This window comes from Ranitomeya imitator, chromosome 3 (genome assembly GCF_032444005.1).
Source record: "Ranitomeya imitator isolate aRanImi1 chromosome 3, aRanImi1.pri, whole genome shotgun sequence".
NCBI classification, from domain to species: domain Eukaryota; kingdom Metazoa; phylum Chordata; class Amphibia; order Anura; family Dendrobatidae; genus Ranitomeya; species Ranitomeya imitator.
The window spans coordinates 530,748,706-530,768,825 of NC_091284.1; the positions used below are offsets into that span (position 1 = coordinate 530,748,706).

The window sequence follows — 20,120 nt, forward strand, 5'->3', positions numbered from 1 at the left end:
GTGCGGAGACCGGCTGTGTAAGTAAATCTCATAATAATAGAACATTCTGAGGTGAATGTATGAATGGGGCCATAAGTAATCCAGGGTGGAATCCAAATGGATTTTTACTCTGGACAGCTTGGCCCCTAAAGGGCTTAACCAGGAGATTGAGCTATATGCATTCCAATAGTATGATTATATATAATTTTTTTTACCCCTTTCATGTACTATACTAGTGTACCAGTAGTCATTTTATATATTATAGATTTTACTCTATTTAATTAATTTATTTATAGGTAGTGAGGTACATATTTCTAATCAATACCTTCGGTGATCCGATGGATCATCCAAACTCATTCTATTCTAACTTTAATTCCAATTTTAGTTTTTATATTTTATACATAGATTCATTTATTTATTTATAGGTCTTGTCCTAGTTCAGAAGTTATATATACCTATCTGGCCTTTTATACATATAGTGCAATTTTAATAAAGGATTATTAAACAGTGGTTTTTAACTCTTACATATATGTAACCTTTCCCCCTCCCCTAATCCTTCTCTTTTTTTCCCCCCCTTTTTTTCTTTAGTGTGTTTATGGTTACGCACACACCATTTAGGTATCACAACTAGGACACTTATCACGATTAAGTGTCTCTCTATTTTAGATTTACTTATGGCCCCATTCATACATTCACCTCAGAATGTTCTATAATTATGAAGATACAGGCCTTATTCCAGTACGTATATGGTACTATCCGGCAACTATAGGGGCAGGTCTGAATCAAAGCAAAAAGGGGGGGCGGTGGCTATATTAGGACGGGTCTTTCAGGGAACTCCAGCCCTGACGAAGAAGGAGCACCTCCTTCGAAACGCGTTGGATTGGTTCCCCCTGTTACTACGCCCGCCCTACCCGTGACGTCACTATCTCAGCCACGCCCCCTGCACACACCGCTACTGCTCCGGCGTTGCTTCCGGCCGGGGCACGCCAGGAGTTGGCGGTTTTTACCTCTTCAGACGCCCCAGCGTTCAGCGTTTGCTCTGGACACAGCCGGTCTCAGCACTCATTGGCTATTTTACAGCGCAGCCCAGCACATCAGCCGACGCATGTCTGGGACTTCTATTGCCTTTTACAGCTATCCGGACCTTCAGTACTAGTAAGTGGATGTTTCACTATCTGCGGGCACTCCATTACTGTCGGTTCTCAGCGGACAAATTCTCATGCCACCATAATAGGAGGCGGCCAGTATACTATTGATTTTGTAGGCATAGCCCATTTATCTCATACATATTTATTGCATTTATCTGAGCGCAAGTGGCTCCGTCCATGTTGCTGTATTGCTAGCATTTTATTTGTTTTCTGAGCGCAGGTGGGTCATTAGTACATAAATTGTGAAAAACTGATGCGCCAGATCAGTTTTTGTTTATCGGGCATAGAGTTTGGACTTCCTGTTCTGGAGAGAAAAAAAAAAAGAGAGAGAAAAAGAGAGCGAGAGAGAGAGACTCCAGAATGGAAAACGAAGCTACGGGGCATGCTCAGTGGAAAAATACCGGAATCCGTAGCCGGATTCACTCATTTCACTTCACGTTTCATCCGTTTATTGCTGGAACCGTCGCTGTGCGTTTTTTCGCCGGACAGTAAAAAGATGTTCCTTTGTATGTTTTCTCCTTCCGCTGGAAAAATAGCATAAGTGTGCCATTACTTCTGCCACTATTTTGGTAAATACCCTTGGGGCGATGGCCAGGCCAAAAGGAAGAGCCCTGAACTGGTGACGTTTTACTTCCCCCCAGATTGTGACTGCCACCCTGAGGAATCTGCAGTAGTCTTTGTGGATGGGGACGTGATAATATGCATCCTTAAAGCCTAACACGGTCATGAAACAGGAAGGACAAAGCATTTTCACTGATGATTTTATGGTTCCATTTTGAAGGACTGCATTTCCAGAAACGTGTTCAGCTTCTTCAAGTTTACAAATGTCCTGAATGTCCCATCTGGTTTTCTCCTTAAGAAGAGAGAGAAGGAAACACCTTTGCCTCTTTCCTGGCGAGGGACTTCTTGAAGAACGGCCTTCTCTACCAGACCCAGAATCTCCCGATGCAAGGCTAGTTGTTCCTCTTTTGATGATCTCTGAGGGGTCACTATGAAGACCAGAGGGGTAAGGTGAATGAAATTTTAGTTTTAGGCCTGATTTTACTAAGTCTAAGATCCACATACTGCTGGATATTTTATCCCAGGCCGGAAGAAAAAGTTAACCTCCTTCCCACCTGGGGGACACCTTCATTGGGGTTATTTGTGGTCAATGGGCTTGTTGAACATGAACCCTTGGTCCCTGGTTCCTTCTATCCTCCCACATGTCCCTGGGGTTTTTAGGGGGCTTTCTCTGGATACATTTCCTGCTCCGAAAGCGTTGTTTATAGGACTAGACAATATAGGAAAAGATTTCTTTTTGTCTCCTGATTTATCCAGGATATCGTCTAGTGTGGGTCCTAATAGGAATTCGCCCTCACAGGGAACAGAACATGAAGCACTTTAGCCATAGGGCTCGCCTCGCTGCGAGAGAAAAAGAGGTTGACCTGGCTGCTAGTCTGACAGAGTCCGCAGATGCGTCCGACAGAAAAGCTGCTGCCCCCACGCGCTCACGTGAGAGCTCACGTGACCGCGACGTCATCAAATGTCCTTCACCCACTGCATTCTTAGGAACGGAGGCAGACGCTTGCAGCGCTGAGAGCCAGGGTTCGTTGAAGGGGTGAGTATATCCATATTTTTTATTTTTATTCTTTTTTACATTAATATGGATCCCAGGGCCTGAAGGAGAGTCTCCTCTCCTCCAGACCCTGGGAACCACACGCCGTGTAAGATGACTGGGCGTATAAGATGACCCCCGTCTTATACGGCGGGTATATTCCAAATTCCATATTTTATATGGAAAAGTTGGGGGTCGTCTTATACGCCCAGTCGTCTTATACACCAGAAAAAACGGTAATTGTTTCCCTAGATACTTTATCTTTTAGCTGTGATTCTAAGTGATCCAGCCACACCATCAGGGCCCTGGCTGTACAGGCGGCGGCTACAGCAGGTTTCAGTTTCCCCCAGCGGCCTTCCAGGAACCCTTCAGGAACGTATCTGCTTTCTTATCCATGGGGTCTTAAGAACCCCATGTCCTCAAAAGGCAGGGCAAATTTTTTGGAGGCCATCGCCACGTCTAATTTTGGCGCCTTATCCAAAAGTGAACATATCGGGTCCTCAAAGGGTTTTTTTTTTTTTTTTTTTTGGGGGGGGGGGGTGTCCTTTTCTGGCTTTCTTTCAATGGAATGCCCTGCGCTTCTTCTGTTCTAGTCCACTGAACATTAGATGCTGAACAGTTTTCTTGGGCCAGGGATCCACCAGGCCCATGGTGGTTCTGACTGCTTTAACGAGACAATCTGTCTCCTATTGGAAAACAGCTGTGACCCCCTTCTGAAGATGACGAAGAGGAAGAAAATGAGCTGATTGAATGGCTTAACTCACTCTCCCTATCACTAGAATCATATTCAAGGGATCTATGTCTGTGTTTTTTGCAGTTTTGTCCCTGACCCCTGAAGAGCTTTAAAGGTGTCTTCTACCTGACTTTTGATTAATGCTCTAAGATCTGAGGCAAATTTTTGGGGTCTCCTCACAAATTGTCTGCTCTATACAGGAATCACAGAGCTTCTTTCCTCATGTAGTGGGTAGCTCCTCTGTACAGAGCGCACAATTCCTATGTTTGGATTTTGTAGCACATTTCTTTCCCGGATTTGGAGGTAAAATAATTTCCGTAGATGGATTCTCCTTGCTGTGTTGGGAGCCTGAATGACTGCTGCAGCTGCGTCGCTGGGAAGAGACCTCTCTTGTCTGCTTTTTCTGCTATGGCCTTCGCTGCTGTTGACGCTGCCACTGGTGCCCATGTTGAGAGGACTGGTCTTGCAGGGGCTGCTCTGCTGGATGCTCCTGGACGCTCATGCTGCCAAGCTCCATGTAAAGCCCTTCTTCCCAGTTATCCGCTGTTTAAATCACCCTCAGGGACCTCCCCACAGCTTCCGTTCTCTACGAAGGCCGCGTGCTCGGTTACTGGTTTCCCAGTAATGCAATGCGCCATCCGCGTCACTGGGGCCTCGTGCACTACTGGTTTCACAGTAGTGCTTTGCGGCCTGCTCCCGTCATAGGGGAGCGCAGCCCCGCATGTGCGCACTATCTGCTCCCGGCATTGCGCGCAATGGAGAACCTGGAACACGCTCCGAGATAGGCGGGATTCCTCAACTTCTTCTGCCGCCTCTTCTCGCACACCCTCAAGGACCGCTAACCCCAGCCAAGGCAGGGAATCACCGCTGTCTGGATCGGGCAGGCCGGCCCCAGTATCCCACGAAGATCCAATGTAAGCCTTCTTGCGTCGACTGTAGGTTCCCCATCAGGGACAAGAAACCAACCGATGGGGAAGAGAGGCACCACCTTTTTATCTGTAGGTTTCCTATCCCTGTGGGGCAGATCCCCTCTCTCCATGGTGCCGTCGTGGGGGAAAGAGAAAGTATATACAGGTAATGGGGAATTCTATAATATTGTTTTAGATTTTATCTCTCAGGTTTTGGATATGTCAACTGTGAAAAATTGTCTTGTCGGCAGAAGTAGTAAAAGAGTGGGACATTCTCTTATCCAATGTGTCTGAAATGAAAACTAAAGCAACTTTACAACAGGTCATGATTCCAATTTACCATAGAGAACAGTAAATGGTACAACTACTACTAACACTGAACTGGTACTCACTAGATTTGCTGAAGCCAGAAATGCACTCTTCCAAAAATTCTAGGGTGAGATGTGGTTCATTAGCTGCCAGTGTCTTGCTAATGGAGACAATGAAAAGTGTATTGTTGGCTGGGATGCAAAGACCTGAAGTCTCCAGTAACTGCCCTTCAATCTTTAAGTTAAAGGTACATGTTAAGGCACACAGAAGGTTATAAGCAGCAGACCTGTAAAGGAAAAACAGACAGTAACAAAAATCAACCAATCTGTCAACATAGCCAAGCACAAAAGAAAAAAAATCCACATCCAATTAAATCTTAAATTCACTTTTGAAAAACCTTTAAAACAATCTTTCACCAGGTTTTTTGGGGGGCAGACCACGTTTTTTGTGCAGGTCCCCCGAAGGGGGGGTTCATTTCGGGATCTTTTTTTTCTTAGATTACTCAGAAACCTCTGACGAAGTACTCAGTGGATAGCATAGCTTGTGTATAAACTGAAGCACATTGGGCATGTTGCTATAGTTTTGATAAAATTACTGTTTTATCTACTGTAGCTCTGAAACGTATTATCCTGTCAATAAGAAGTTCCTGATATGTAGTCCTTGATTTTCATGAGCTCTAGCTAGTCCTGCCCCTTAAAGGGATTCTGTCACCCCAAAAATCGTAGGAGATAAGGCCACTGGCATCAGGGGCTTATCTACAGCATTCTGTAATGTGGTAGATAAGCCCCCGATGTAACCTGAAAGGTAAGAAAAACAGGTTATATTATACTCACCCAGGGGCGGTCCCACTGCGGTCCAGTCCGATGGGCGTCGCGGTCCGAGTCCTCCTATCTTCATATGATGACGTCCTCTTCTTGTCTTTCTGCAGCGGCTCTGGCACAGGCGTACTTTGTCTGCCCTGTTGAGGGCAGAGCAAAGTACTGCAGTGCGCAGGCGCTGGGCCTCTCTGACCTTTCCCGGTGCCTGCGCACTGCAGTACTTTGCTCTGCCCTCAACAGTACGCCTGTGCCGGAGCCACAGCAGGAAGACAATTAGAGGACGTCATCGTATGAAGATAGGAGACACCGGACCGCGACGCCCATCAGACCCAAATAGAACCGGGACTGCCCCTGGGTGAGTATAATATAACCTGTTTTTCTTACCTTTCAGGTTACATCGGGGGCTTATCTACAGCAATACAGAATGCTGTAGATAAGCCCCTGATGCCGGTGGCCTTATCTCATATACAATTTTTGGGGTGACAGATTCCCTTTAACATTGGTGCAGCTTTCTGCCTATGCACAGTGTATGAACAAAGCAATCATTCAATGACATGGGTAGGATTAGACAAAGGTGATCATTAAAATAACTAGCAGAGAAGCATTCAGATATTGTGACCCAGCGATAGAATATGGGTTTCGGTCCCTATTTTATGTTACACTTGGATTGGGAAATAGAAACCTGATGACAGATTCCCTTTAAAAGGAGTTTTAGGTTAACCACGGGCAGCATGAAGTCCAGACAGGCTTCTTTATTACTAAAAAGCTCAGTTATACTCAATTTTCCAAAGAGTTCTCAAATTTCCTTTAATAATGTCTCTGTAATAGTGGGTTCAATGCATTCAAACCATGTAACCGTATAAGTATCAGGCACTGCACTGTACAAAATTGTTACAAAAAAAATATACTGTACTGTTAAAATGTCAAGTTTTTGTCAGGCAAAACAATCATACCAAGAAGAACCATTTCAGAACTTTTCACACCTTTCGTGTCACCCATAATCTGTATAAAACCATTGAGAAACAAAACTAAACTTTTCAGGTAGAAAAGAAAATTAAAGAACTAAAATTATGAGATTGCATAAATGTGCACAGAATTAACCCCTTCATGACCTTGGGATTTTCAGTGTTCGTCTTTTGCTCCCCTCCTTCCCAGAGCCATAGCTTTATTATTTTTCCGTAAATATGGTCATGTGAGGGCTTATTTTTTGTGAAACAAGTTGTACTTTTGAACGGCTTCATTGGTTTTAGCATGTCGTGTACTAGAAAACGGGAAAAAAAATTCCAAGTGCGGTGAAATTGCAAAAAAAGTGCTATCCCTCACTTGCTTTTTGTTTGGTTTTTTCACTAGGTTCACTAAATGCTAAAACTTACCTGCCATTATGATTCTCCAGGTCATTACAAGTTCATAGACACCAAACATGTCTAGGTTCTCTGTTATCTAAGTGGTGAAAAAAAATTCAAAACTTTGCTAAGGAAAAAAAAATAAAAAAATGGTGCCATTTTCCGATACCCGTATCGTCTCCATTTTTCATGATCTGGGGTCGGTTGAGGGCCTATTTTTTGTGTGCCGAGCTGGTGTTTTTTTTAATGATACCACTTTTGTGCAGATACGTTCTTTTGATCACCCGTTATTGCATTTTAATGCAACGTCGCAGCAACCAAAAAAACGTAATTCTGGCGATTCAAATTTTTTTCTCACTACGCCGTTTAGTGATCAGGTTAATCTTTTTTTTTTATTGATAGATCCGGCGATTCTGAACGCGGTGATACCAAATATGTGTAGGTTTGATTTTTTTTTTTAATAAAGGGGGTGATTTAAACGTTTATATTTTATGTTTTTCACTTTTTTTTTTTTACTTTTCTCATGCTTCAATAGCCTCCAAGCTGGCACAAATCGATCGGCTCAGCTACATAGCAACGATCATCAGATTGCTGCTATGTAGCTGAATTGCAGGTGTGCTATGAGCGCCGACCATAGGGTGGCGCTCACAGCTAGCCGGGATCAGTAACCATAGAAGTCTCAAGGACCTCTATGGTTACCATTCTGATGCATCGCTGACCCCCAATCTTGTGACGGGGGTCAGCGATGCGCTCATTTCCGGCCGGATGCGTCGGTTAAATGCCGCTGTCAGCGTTTGACAGTGGCATTTAACTAGTTAATAGTGGCGGGTGAATCGCGATTTCACCCACCGCTATTGCGGGCACATGTCAGCTGTTCAAAACAGCTTACATGTCCCTGCTTTGATGCGTGCTCACCGCCGGAGTCCTGCATCAAAGCGGGGGATCTGACCTCTGACGTACTATAACGTCCGAGGTCAGAAAGGGGTTAAACAAATACTTTATTGAAGTACCCTTACATTCATAATAGCATTCAGTCTTTTTGAGTTGAAGTCTGTAGGCATGTCACATCCAAAAATGTCAATCTTTGTCTACTTCTCCTTGCAATAGTGCTCAAAATCTTTCAGCTTGAGAGAGCATCTCTTGCATATACATTTTAGATTTTCAATCTTATTCAGGTCTGGGCTCTGCTGAGCCATTCCAAAACTTTGATCTTTTTCTTGTGAAGCCATTCTTTTGTTGATTTGAACATACGCTTAGGGTCATTTTACTAAAAGGTGAAATTCCTCTTCAACTTTTAGCATAAACCTTAAGACTTTGATGCAAAATTGACTGATATTTTAAACTGTTCAATATTCTCTCCACCTTGACTGAAGGCTGAGTTGTCAAAAAACAGCAACAAAGCATAAGACTGCCTCCACCATTCTTCGCTGTGGGTATGGTATTTCCTTAGTGATGGGCACACATTTTCCAGCATGCTTTTAGCAGCCTTGATATAGGTTTTGGCAAAACATAGCCAGCCTTGGATGTTTTTCTTTGTACGAAAAGTCTTCCATCTTGACAACCTACCACACAGGCCAGACATATGCAGAATACGGGAGATTGTTGTCACATGCATTACACTCTAACACTAGAGAAGACAGAGAAAGGATTCAGAAGGATCGAGTTACGCTTGAACAATGGACAGCGACTAGTAGAATGGTATTTAACAGGGAGAAATGAAAGATTCTACATCTGGGCAAGAAAAACGAAAATTACATCTATAGAGTGGTAGGAATAGAATTAAGCAACAGCATGTGCGAAAAAGACTTGGTTATACTAATAGACCACAGACTGCACATGAGTTAACAGTGTGATGCAGCAGCATAAAAGGCAAACAGTTCTAGGATGTATTAAGAGAAGCATAGAGTCAACATCACGTGAAGTAATTGTCCCCCTCTACTCCTCCTTGGTCAGACCTCATCTGGAACACTGTGTCCAGTTCTGGGCTCCACATTTTAAGAAGACATGGAAAAACTGGAGCAAGTTCAGGCAAGAGCTACCAGGATGGTAAGCGGACTGCAAATATGTCCTATAAGGAATGGGTAATGGATCTGGGAATCTTTAGCTTGCAAAAAAGAAGTCTAAGTGGGGACTTAAGAGCGGTCTACAAATATCTGAAGGGGTGTCAGTGAAGAGGGATCATCATTATTCTCATTTGCACATGGAAACACGAGAAGCAATGGAACAAAATTAAAAGGGAGAAGATACACATTAGATATTAGAAAATACTTTTTGACAGTGGGGATGATCAATGAGTGGAACAGGCTGCCACTAGAGGTGGCGAGTTCTCCTTCAATGGAAGTCTTCAAAACAGAGGCCGGACAGACATCTGTCTAAGATGGTTTAGTGAATCCTGCATTGGAGCAGGGGGTTAGGCAGGATGACCCTTGAGGTCCATTCTAACTAATATTTATGAACCAGTACCTGTCAGCTCATTATAGTCTCAACCCCTGATGACTCCGCAAGCCGTAAGGTGAAACATGTTGGGGAGACTAATGGCTGCATAATTTTAAAGCAGCATAACAATGTGTGATGAGTGGAATTAAAACACGATCAATAGTCTTGAACTGGAATATAGTAGGTTAGCGATATCAGACCTAATGGATCAGAACATATGATCCTTATGAGAGTAGATGACTACAAGTTGGTGATTTAGCAAAATGGCTGCATCAAAGAGACATGTGGAACCGCATGTGCTCTATAGATTTGAAATGACATAATAGTTGTGGATCTGATATGATCTGGCAACAAGGAAGTCGCTTGTATACAGTACAGTCTCCTGGCTGTGAATTGAGCTGTGTGAAAAGAGCATAGCACTAGTGGTCAGAGGAACATATAACTTTGTGATCATTGTAGATTTGATCATATATGCCTATAAGTTTATATTAGTGGAGAATCTGAATGTGTGATTCTCCAACAGTGATCTGATTGTGAGATTGCACTGCGGAACAGATTATGATTCCTTAGTGATCAAATCATCTGTATATCACGAATGCCAGTGAGCTTTAATGCGATTTAATAGAGCTCAGAGTTCGCGAAAATAGTACTCTGCTATATTTCAGGACATATTAAAAAACAGTGGACCCAAAGCTCTATTAAAACAAAGTAATTGATAGAGTGATCTATTGACGTGTACTTTATTAGTATAGGATAGTGACATTATAGCTCGGAGTGAAGGGATATTTCACCTTGAATGGTAATACTAAAATTCCCTTTACAGCTAGAGCCAATAAAGGTAGTGCAATAAAAAATTTAAATTGGACTTATATGCACTCGCACTTTTGTCACTAAATCACTTTTGTGGAACACTCACACACACACATTTGTTTTGTAATTTTAAATGTGTGTTTCCTTTGCAAAATAATTAAAAGTTATGTTTTACCTTAGGATCTTTAATAGGGATCTCTAGTTGCCTTAGGCAAATTGTGTGTTGACAGTGTAGAGGGATCATCATTATTCTCATTTGCACATGGAAACACAAGAAGCAATGGAACAAAATTGAAAGGGAGAAGATACAGATATTAGAAAATACTTTTTGACAGTGAGGGTGATCAATGACTAAAACAGTATGCCACTAGAGGCGGTGAGTTCTCCATCAATGGAAGTATTCAAACAAAGGCTGGACAGTCATCGGTCTGAGATGGTTTAGTGAATCCTGCATTGATAAAGGGGGTTGGACACGATGACCCTTGAGGTCCCTTCCAACTCTACCATTCTATGAACCAGTACCTGCCAGAATTTCCTACAGTTCCTTTAATGTTACTATAGGCCTTTCGGCAAGCTCCCGGGCCAATTTTCTTTTTTTGTTTTAATCAGTTTTTCAGGAACGTTTAGTTCTAAATATCATCACTATTGTGCCAAATTTGAGCGACTTCTTGATGACAGTCTTCATAGTACGAGCAATGCTTTGGAAAAGTTTTTGTACCCTTCACCTTTCAAGAATGAGATCCCTTTGCTGTGTTGTAATCAGTTTACGGATCATGGTTTTACTGTAAAATGTCATGAAAATCCTACTGGAACAGTTAAACTCTATACGGGGTTAATAAGAATAACTGTAAATTATGTCAGTGCTGTACTGACTACTTTCTAACGTGTTTTAAATGTGATTGGCTAAGTTTTATCCGCATGCCCAAATATAAGAGGGTGCCAAGCTTTATGCACCAGCGCATTATAGTTTAATTTTCTCCTCAAATGACTTCAGTTTGTTTCTCAATAGATCTGAACAGATTAAAAATTGTGAAATTATTTTTTCATAGGTATGATTTTTTTTTTTACATGACAAAGACCTGGCATGTACACACTATACATACATACATACATACTGTCTTTAATCACATAACATACAACACTGAGGACATAGGCATAGAAATAAATACTAAAAGTAAATAAAATTCTTTAATTTTATAATTCTAAATACAGCATGGTCCCCATGCCCCACCATGAACTTTTGAAAGCGGTTAATCAAAAGTCTTGCTGTTGGTAGCCACTATAACGGTTGGATTTCTGCTACAAAGAGATAATGTGAATAACATTGTTGGTTAACAATTTAGTTCAATAAAACATTGTGTTTTCCTATAGGTTCCTTCAATAGTGTATTTATATTAAAAAGAAAAAAAAGTTCTTTACTTACCCTGTCCGTATCTAGTGCCGAATCGCACATCAACAGCACTATAGACACAACTGAACTCAGTGGCTTTGCCAGGCTGAATGCAATTTCATGTCTCTATACCTGATGCAGGATTAGCTTAGATCTTCAACGCAGACACACTTTAAAAAGTCTAATAGTGCAAGCGCTTCATTTAGTTATGGAAGCAATACGCAAATTGATGTATTTTTTTTTACTATGTATAAACATGCAGTAGGATGATAAAGAAAGAAATTTCTACCGTAGACTTGGATCCGAACTCCCCAGGTTAAGCAATGCAATGTTGAGTAGTGTTCCTGGGACATCTTTCGGCCGAATTTTAGTGTGTTGGGGAATAGAATCTGGCTGTGACAGTTCCCATCTAGTCCGTATGTGAATGATAGACTGAACAATGGCTTCACACTCCTGATGCATGAATGTGAGAGGTGTTCCTTGGTTGGCAATCGTTAACGTGAATTGATTTTCATCCACTAAACAGATTTCTTCAATTTCAGACGCATAGTAGATGTCATTCAGAAACACAGACTGTCCCAAAACTCGCGTCCTCTCAGCTGAAGTGACCTGGACAGCTGTAGAACCAACCTGCAAGGACAACACAATTTTAAGATCAATGAATCCAAGCTTGACACAATAAAATACAAACTAATTCAAAATGCTTATCATGGCCTAAAGTAACGTACAAGGAGAATGTACAGAGGAACCATGTCCAAGAAACCCTGACTACAGAGCTTTAAGCATTTTACCGTCATAATAGTAACACCTTATGATGTTGTTAATTTATTTCTATCAATGAACTAAATGCAAAGTGAATGAACAAGAGAGAAACCTAAATCAAAACAACATTTGGGGTTACCACCAGGGCTGTGGAGATGGAGTCGAAGTAGTGGAGTCGGGTGTTCATTTTGATTGAGTAGGAATAAAATGGTCCGACTCCTAAAATATATAATAAATTGGGAACAGTAGTACAGTGCAGGATGTGCTGTAAATGTCTTCATAAGAATATAGGAAAGTAAAGTGTCCTATAAATGTCTACTCTGTTCCTGATCTGAACATTGAGATGAATCTGTGCTGCACTTTATGTACATGTTCAGTAGTGACCAGGGCTGTGGAGTTGGCGAAATTGTGGAGTCGGTGGTTTGGCTTACTGATTCCACAACCCATTGTGTGCAATCGCTTCTAGAACAAATGAAGCTGCTTTAATGGCAGTTTTTGAAGGGACTCGACAGGGAAGCTGTCTCAAACATTGTATCCCAGTGCCAAATTATAACCTAGAAAACAGGTTTAAGCTTAATGTGAGCATTTTTAACGGCTTCCTAAAAAAGCGATATTCCGTTTTTGTGCTTTTTTTTTTTCTCCCCGTCCAATAGTCATAACTTTTTTTTTTTACGGTCATGACAGGCAAGGGGGTCATGGCAACCCATTGGCACTTGTCATTCAATAAAAATAATTATTTCTATAGCGCAAACATATTCCGCAGCACTTTACAGTACATTACAGAGAGGACTTGTACAGCTAGCTAATAAATACATTACAGAATAACACATAAATCAACAAATACCAAAAGGAGGATTTTTGCAGGATGAAAATGATGAAATGGTAAGAAAGGATGTTGAGAAGGCCGAACTTTTAAATTCCTATTTTGCATCTGTTTTCTCTCAGAAAGGAAATGTAACATCAACTGATCTTCTCTGTCCTATTAAAGGAGTAGAAGAATCCAGGATATCTATCAACAAAAAGATAGTGAGGAAACACTTCGCTAACATAAATGAATTCAAGTTTCCAGGTCCAGATGAATTACACCCCAGAGTACTGAAGGAGATAGCAGAAGAAATTTTTGAGCCACTCTCCATAATCTTTGAAAATTCTTGGAGGACAGGAGAAGCCCCAGAAGACTGGAGAAGGGCAAATTTTGTTCCTATTTTCAAAAAGTGGAATAAAGGTGGACCCAAAGAACTATAGTCTGACTTACATACCAGGAAAAGATCTTTGAACAAATTGTTAAACAATATGTATGTAAGTACCTGGATAAGAATGAAGTGATTAACAAGAGTCAGCAAGGGTTTTTAACTAATAAGTCATGTCAGACTAACTTAATTTCCTTCTATGACAGAATCACTGACTGGGTGGATCAGGGAAATGCTGTAGATATAGTATATCTGGACTTCAGCAAAGCATTTGACAAAGTATCACACCATCCTTATTGAAAAAATGACTAAGAATGGAATGGACAAGGCAAATGTTAGGTGGATTCATAACTGGCTTAGTGATTGGACCCAAAGAGTGGTCATAAGTGGCTGCACATCCAGTTGGAAGAATGTCTCAAGTGGGTTACCACAGGGTTCTGTCCTGGACCCTGTATTGTTCAGGATCTTTAACAATGATTTAGATGAAGAAATTGAGGGTAAACTAATTAAATTTGCTGATGACACAAAGCTAGGAGGGATAGATAATACTAGAGAGAGGATTCAAAAAGATTTAAATAAACTGGAGCAGTGAGCAGCAACTAACAGAATGGTTTTTAACAAGGAAAAATGCAAAGTACTACATCTGGGCAATAAAAATGAAAAAAGCATATGCAGAATGGGAGGAATAGGGCTAACAGCACATGTGAAAAAGACTTGGGTATACTAATAGATCATAAACTGAACATGAGTCAACAGTGTGATGCAGCAGCAAAAAAGGCAAATGCAATTATGGGACGTATTAACAGAAGCATACAGTCTAGATCACGTGCAGTCATTATAGCCCTCTACTCCTCTTTGGTCAGACCTCATCTGAAAAAAAAAATCAACAAACTGGAGCAAGTTCAGAGAAGAGCGACCAGAATGGTGACCAGTCTGCAAATAATGTCCTATGAGGAACGGTTACAGGATTTGGGAATATTTAGCTTGCAAAAAAGAAGACTGAGAGGAGACTTAATAGCTGTCTACAAACATCTCAAGGGCTGTCACATTGTAGAAGGATCATCTTTATTCTCACTTGCACAAGGAAAGACTAGAAGCAATGGGATGAAACTGAATGGGAGGAGACACATTAGATATTAGAAAAAACTTTTTGACAGTTAGGGTGATCAATGAGTGGAACAGGCTGCCACGAGAGGTGGTGAGTTCTCCTTCCATGGAAGTCTTCAAACAGAGGCTAGACAGACATCTGTCTGGGATGATTTAGTGAATTCTGCGTTGAGCAGGGGGTTGGACCAGATGATGCAGGAGGTCCCTTCCAACTATCATTCTATGAGTCTATGATTCCTGCTTGCAAGCTTACAATCTGTAAGAATCAAGTCTAGAGGCGCCAATGGGCAGTTAAAACTGCAAGCCCACTGCGACACACATTTTAAATGCAGCAGTCACAGATTGACAGCGGTATTTAACCGGTTATCAGCAACAAGCAAAACTTCGTTCCATGTGCAGATGTTAAAGAGGTAGATGATGGCTGAATAACACAGCCATCATATGCTGTAAAAGATGCAGGCTCAGGTTCTGAGCCCACTTCAAAATCAGGGAGCAGACATTGGATAAACCAGTATGTCCAATATCAGTAATGGGTTAAATGTAGTTTTGTGTAGACTTTATATGAGTCAAATGGTTAACATATAGGAAGCACAATCGATATTTTGCAGGTGTCGTTCCTCAGTTTCTAAATTCTAAATTTAGATATTGATATATTATTAACCAATTTCTTTAGGATCGTCATTTCTCCCAGCATGGATCCTAATGATGAAAGATTGACATTTGGAACGCGCTTTCCTAAACAGTTACAATTACACTTAATTATATAAAGAACCACTTACTTTTATGGACACTTTAGTGTCTTTGTGGGCCAATTTAAGTGCATTATGGAAAAGCTTCAAGTCTTCTTCCAAAGCAAGCGTGGCAGCGGGGAGTTTCTGCTGATCGTGTTCTATGTGCTCAGCCAACTTTCCAGATGGATCAATGAAAATCAGCCTCTTGCTTCCTTTTAGTCCAGTTAACAGCCTCTCATGGTATTTTGTGTATTCCCTTACCCAGGAGTTACAGTTGTAGATATAAACAGCTGTCACATTTTCATACGCAAAGCCAGGAAAAACCACAAACCATTTTGAAAGGAAGTCTGTCTTAAAACGATTGCTGGGCCCAGCGTGTGTGAGATCAACCACTATCTCATATGGCTTGGCATAGTATGGCTTTAAAGTCAGAAGGACGTGGTAGATCAGTAAATCCCCATTGATTTGACCAGTCTTGAACCTGCGAGAAGCAAAATGCAAAGTTATTACGAAATGTGCACTAACCATCAATCGCAGAGAGATAATAGACTTAGATGATTGTAACAGACCAGGATTAAAAGTCAGAAAGGCCAATGAATTGACATAAAGCAACAACCCTATAACAAACCAAAAGAAAAAATGACTTAATCTTGACTACCTGATTTTACTTCAGAAACTAACATATAGCTAATGGTACACTTTAAGAGAAATCGCATAATCAATGTGAGGGTATTTTCAGCAGAAAATGATCAGTGCACACCAATGTAAAAATAACATTGCTGTGCATAAGCTCAGTCTTTTATGACTTCTAATAACCCTTTCAGAAATCGGGAAGTGGTTAAGAGAAGTAGCATGTTCATTCTTATATACCAATGATGGCGAGCCTATGGCACACATGCCAAAGGTGGCACTCTGAGCCCTCTTGTCAGCACATGTGCCATCACCCCAGCGCTATGACCTTTCTGGTTGGCAGTTCTCCCAGTCGGCTGTCAAGCTGACAGCTGGCTCACAGAAGGTGCAGTGCACCGGCTCCCAACACTCAATTGCACTTGCATCGTTCACAAGTGAGTGCTATTGAAGCCCTGACCACAAGGCAAGTGCAACGTCAGCATCATGATCATGTCATATGATCATACTCCTTAAGTCACTCCCAGGGTCATGTACTCTTCAGGGGACGCTGCTTTATGAGGCATGGCGGGAGCAGGAACTACAGTTACAGAGAGGCTGAGTCGAGTCATCTGCCTGTCCTTCTGGAGCTTCGCTGTAGCGCTGCTGTGTTCTTTTACCTGAGCCCTAACTCATGACCTACATACTGTGTGTGTGTGTCACATCATTGACCTTACCTAGCTGCGGAATTCTACAATGCAACTGCATTTTATTTATGTCACTGTCTCCGCCTTCAGACAAACAACTTAAATACGAAGTCCCGGCTGCAGCTGATCCATGGCTTCCTCTTCATGTTCAGTTTTTCCGAAGGCAAAGACAGTGACGCCAGCATCACGTGTCACAACACCGCATCACAGTCCCGGGTACAGCTAGTGCTGACACCGCGGGAACGGAGCCAGCACAGGAGACAAGTAAAGGCTCTATACTATCGAGACCACTCCATGACCTTAATATGCTCCTTTTTGAGCCACAGTCCCCGCTGTCAAGCATGGAGGTGGAAACATTATGTTTTGTGAGTATTTCTCAAGACTACTTCACCTCATCAATGGGAGAATGGATGGAGTCACATACAGTAAAATTCTGAGTGACAATCTCCTTCCCTCTGCCAGGACATTAAAAATAGGTTGTGGCTGGGTCTTCCAGCAAGACAATGACCCAAAACATACAGCCAAGGCAACAAAGGAGTAGCTCAAAAAGAAGCACATTAAGGTCCTGGAGTGGCCTAGCCTTAATCCTATAGAAAACCTATGGAAGGAGTTGAAGCTTCGAGTTGCCAAGCAAGGCAGCCTCAAAATCTTAATGATTTAGAGATGATTTGCAAAGAGGAGTGGACCAAAATTCCTCCTGACATGTGAGAAATCTCATCACAACTACAAAAAAAAGCTCGACTGCTTTGTCTGCCAACAAGGGTTTTGCCACAAAGTATTGAGTCTGGTTGCCAGCGGGAACAAATACTTATTTCTCACTGCAAAATGCAAATAAAGTTATATAATTTATACAATGCGATGTTCTGGATGTTATTTCTAATTGTCTATCTCTCAATGTTAAAATCAACCTGCCCTTACAATTAAAGACGGTTCGTGTCTTTGTCAGCGGGCAAACTTACAAAATCAGCAAGGGATCAAACACTCACTTCTGCCACTGTATATACACAAACAGATATACTATAACTATATATATATTCTCAAAAGAATTAAAAATCATTTGGTCACTTGACGCGGAATGACATTTGCATGTATGTGTGAGCATATATTATATACTAGCTATTGAACCCGTTCTACGCCCGGGTGGCGAGCATTTATATTGGTATATGGTCTCCATCCTGGTATGTGCTGCTCCATCCTGCGCCCCCATCCTGTCATGTGCTGCTCCCATCCTGCGCCCCCGTTCTGTCATGTGCTGCTCCCATCCTGCGCCTCCATTCTGTCATTTGCTGCTCCCATCCTGTCATTTGCTGCTCCCATCCTGCGCCCGTTCTGTCATTTGCTGCTCCCATCCTGCGTCCCCGTTCTGTCATTTGCTGCTGCCATCCTGCGCCCGTTCTGTCATGTGCTGCTGCCATCCTGCGCCCGTTCTGTCATGTGCTGCTGCCATCCTGCGCCCGTTCTGTCATGTGCTGCTGCCATCCTGCGCCCGTTCTGTCATGTGCTGCTGCCATCCTGCGCCCGTTCTGTCATGTGCTGCTGCCATCCTGCGCCCGTTCTGTCATGTGCTGCTGCCATCCTGCGCCCGTTCTGTCATGTGCTGCTCCCATCCTGCGCCCGTTCTGTCATGTGCTGCTGCCATCCTGCGCCCGTTCTGTCATGTGCTGCTGCCATCCTGCGCCCGTTCTGTCATGTGCTGCTGCCATCCTTCGCCCGTTCTGTCATGTGCTGCTGCCATCCTTCGCCCGTTCTGTCATGTGCTGCTGCCATCCTGCGCCCGTTCTGTCATGTGCTGCGGCCATCCTGCGCCCATTCTGTCATGTGCTGCTGCCATCCTGCGCCCGTTCTGTCATGTGTTGCGGCCATCCTGCGCCCATTCTGTCATGTGCTGCTGCCATCCTGCGCCCGTTCTGTCATGTGCTGCGGCCATCCTGCGCCCGTTCTGACATGTGCTGCTGCCATCCTGCGCCCGTTCTGTCATGTGCTGCTGCCATCCTGCGCCCGTTCTGTCATGTGCTGCTGCCATCCTGCGCCCGTTCTGTCATGTGCTGCTGCCATCCTGCGCCCGTTCTGTCATGTGCTGCTGCCATCCTGCGCCCGTTCTGTCATGTGCTGCTGCCATCCTGCGCCCGTTCTGTCATGTGCTGCTGCCATCCTGCGCCCGTTCTGTCATGTGCTGCTGCCATCCTGCGCCCGTTCTGTCATGTGCTGCTGCCATCCTGCGCCCGTTCTGTCATGTGCTGCTGCCATCCTGCGCCCGTTCTGTCATGTGCTGCGGCCATCCTGCGCCCGTTCTGTCATGTGCTGCTCCCATCCTGCGCCACCATTGTATTATATGCCCCCCGCTCCAGTGTGTATGCCCCCGAATGCTGCTGCCATATAAAAAAAAAAAAAAATACCATACTCACCTATCGTCCGGCTCCACTGCAGGTATGTCTTCAAGAAAATGGCGCCGGAAAGCGGGGACTGCGCAGGCGCAGATTCCGGCAGCAGGAATCGGCGCCTGCGCAGTCCGCGCCCTCCGGAGCCGGGAGCAGAGGAGCCGGGAGACGGAGCCGCAAGCAGCGCTGGAACCGGGAAAGGTGAGTATACTTACCCTCCCTCCTGGCGGTCCCTGACTCTCCGGTGGAGATCGCGGTATGCGTTCAGTGCTTACGCATAGCTCGATCTCCCGGGAGCGTCGCTCTGTGAGGCCCAGACTGCGCCGGCGCTTGCGCAGTCTATAGAAGCTTCGGACAGAGTGACGCTCCCAGCGTTATATTATAGATATATATATATATATATATATATATATATACACATATATATATATATATATATTATACACACAAACATTTATATATATATATATATATATATACATACACAGCACAGACCAAAAGTTTGGACACACCTCATTTAAAGATTTTTCTGTATTTTCATGACTATGAAAATTGTACATTCACACTGAAGGCATCAAAACTATGAATTAACAATGTGGAATTATATACTTAAAAAAGTATGAAACAACTGAAATTATGTGTTATATTCTAGGCTCTTCAAAGTAGCCACCTTGTGCTTTGATGACTGCTTTGCACACTCTTGGCATTCTCTTGATAAGCTTCAAGAGGTAGTCAGTGGTAATGGTTTTCCCTTCACAGGTGTGCCCTGTCAGGTTTAAGAAGTGGGATTTCTTGCCTTATAAATGGGGTTGGGACCATCAGTTGTGTTGTGCAGAAGTCTGGTGGATACACAGATGATAGTCCTACTGAATAGACTGTTAGAATTTGTATTATGGCAAGAAAAAAGCAGCTCAGTAAAGAAAAACGAGTGGCCATCATTAGTTTAAGAAATCAAGGCCAGTCAGTCCGAAAAATTGGGAAAACTTCCAAGTGCAGTGGCAAAACCCATCAAGCGCTACAAAGAAACTGGCTCACATGAGGACCGCCCCAGGAAAGGAAGGCCAAGAGTCACCTCTGCTTCTGAGGATAAGTTTATCCGAGTCACCAACTTCAGAAATCGCAGGTTAACAGCAGCTCAGATTAGAGACCAGGTCAATGCCACATAGAGTTC

The 20,120-nt window shown here is 43.0% G+C and overlaps 1 protein-coding gene across 7 annotated transcripts in view; it reads right to left on the reverse strand.

The window, feature by feature from the left end:
- The window catches only part of NF1 (neurofibromin 1), a 399,313-nt gene that overhangs the window by 83,031 nt on the left and 296,162 nt on the right, over positions 1–20,120 (reverse strand). For all 7 annotated transcript variants that reach the window (XM_069757802.1, XM_069757799.1, XM_069757798.1 and 4 more), the window contains 3 exons: positions 15,307–15,739; positions 11,758–12,098; positions 4,755–4,957 (listed from right to left, as the gene is read on the reverse strand). In XM_069757802.1, the coding sequence (XP_069613903.1) occupies positions 4,755–4,957; positions 11,758–12,098; positions 15,307–15,739 (977 nt within the window). The remainder of the gene's footprint in view (positions 1–4,754; positions 4,958–11,757; positions 12,099–15,306; positions 15,740–20,120) is intronic.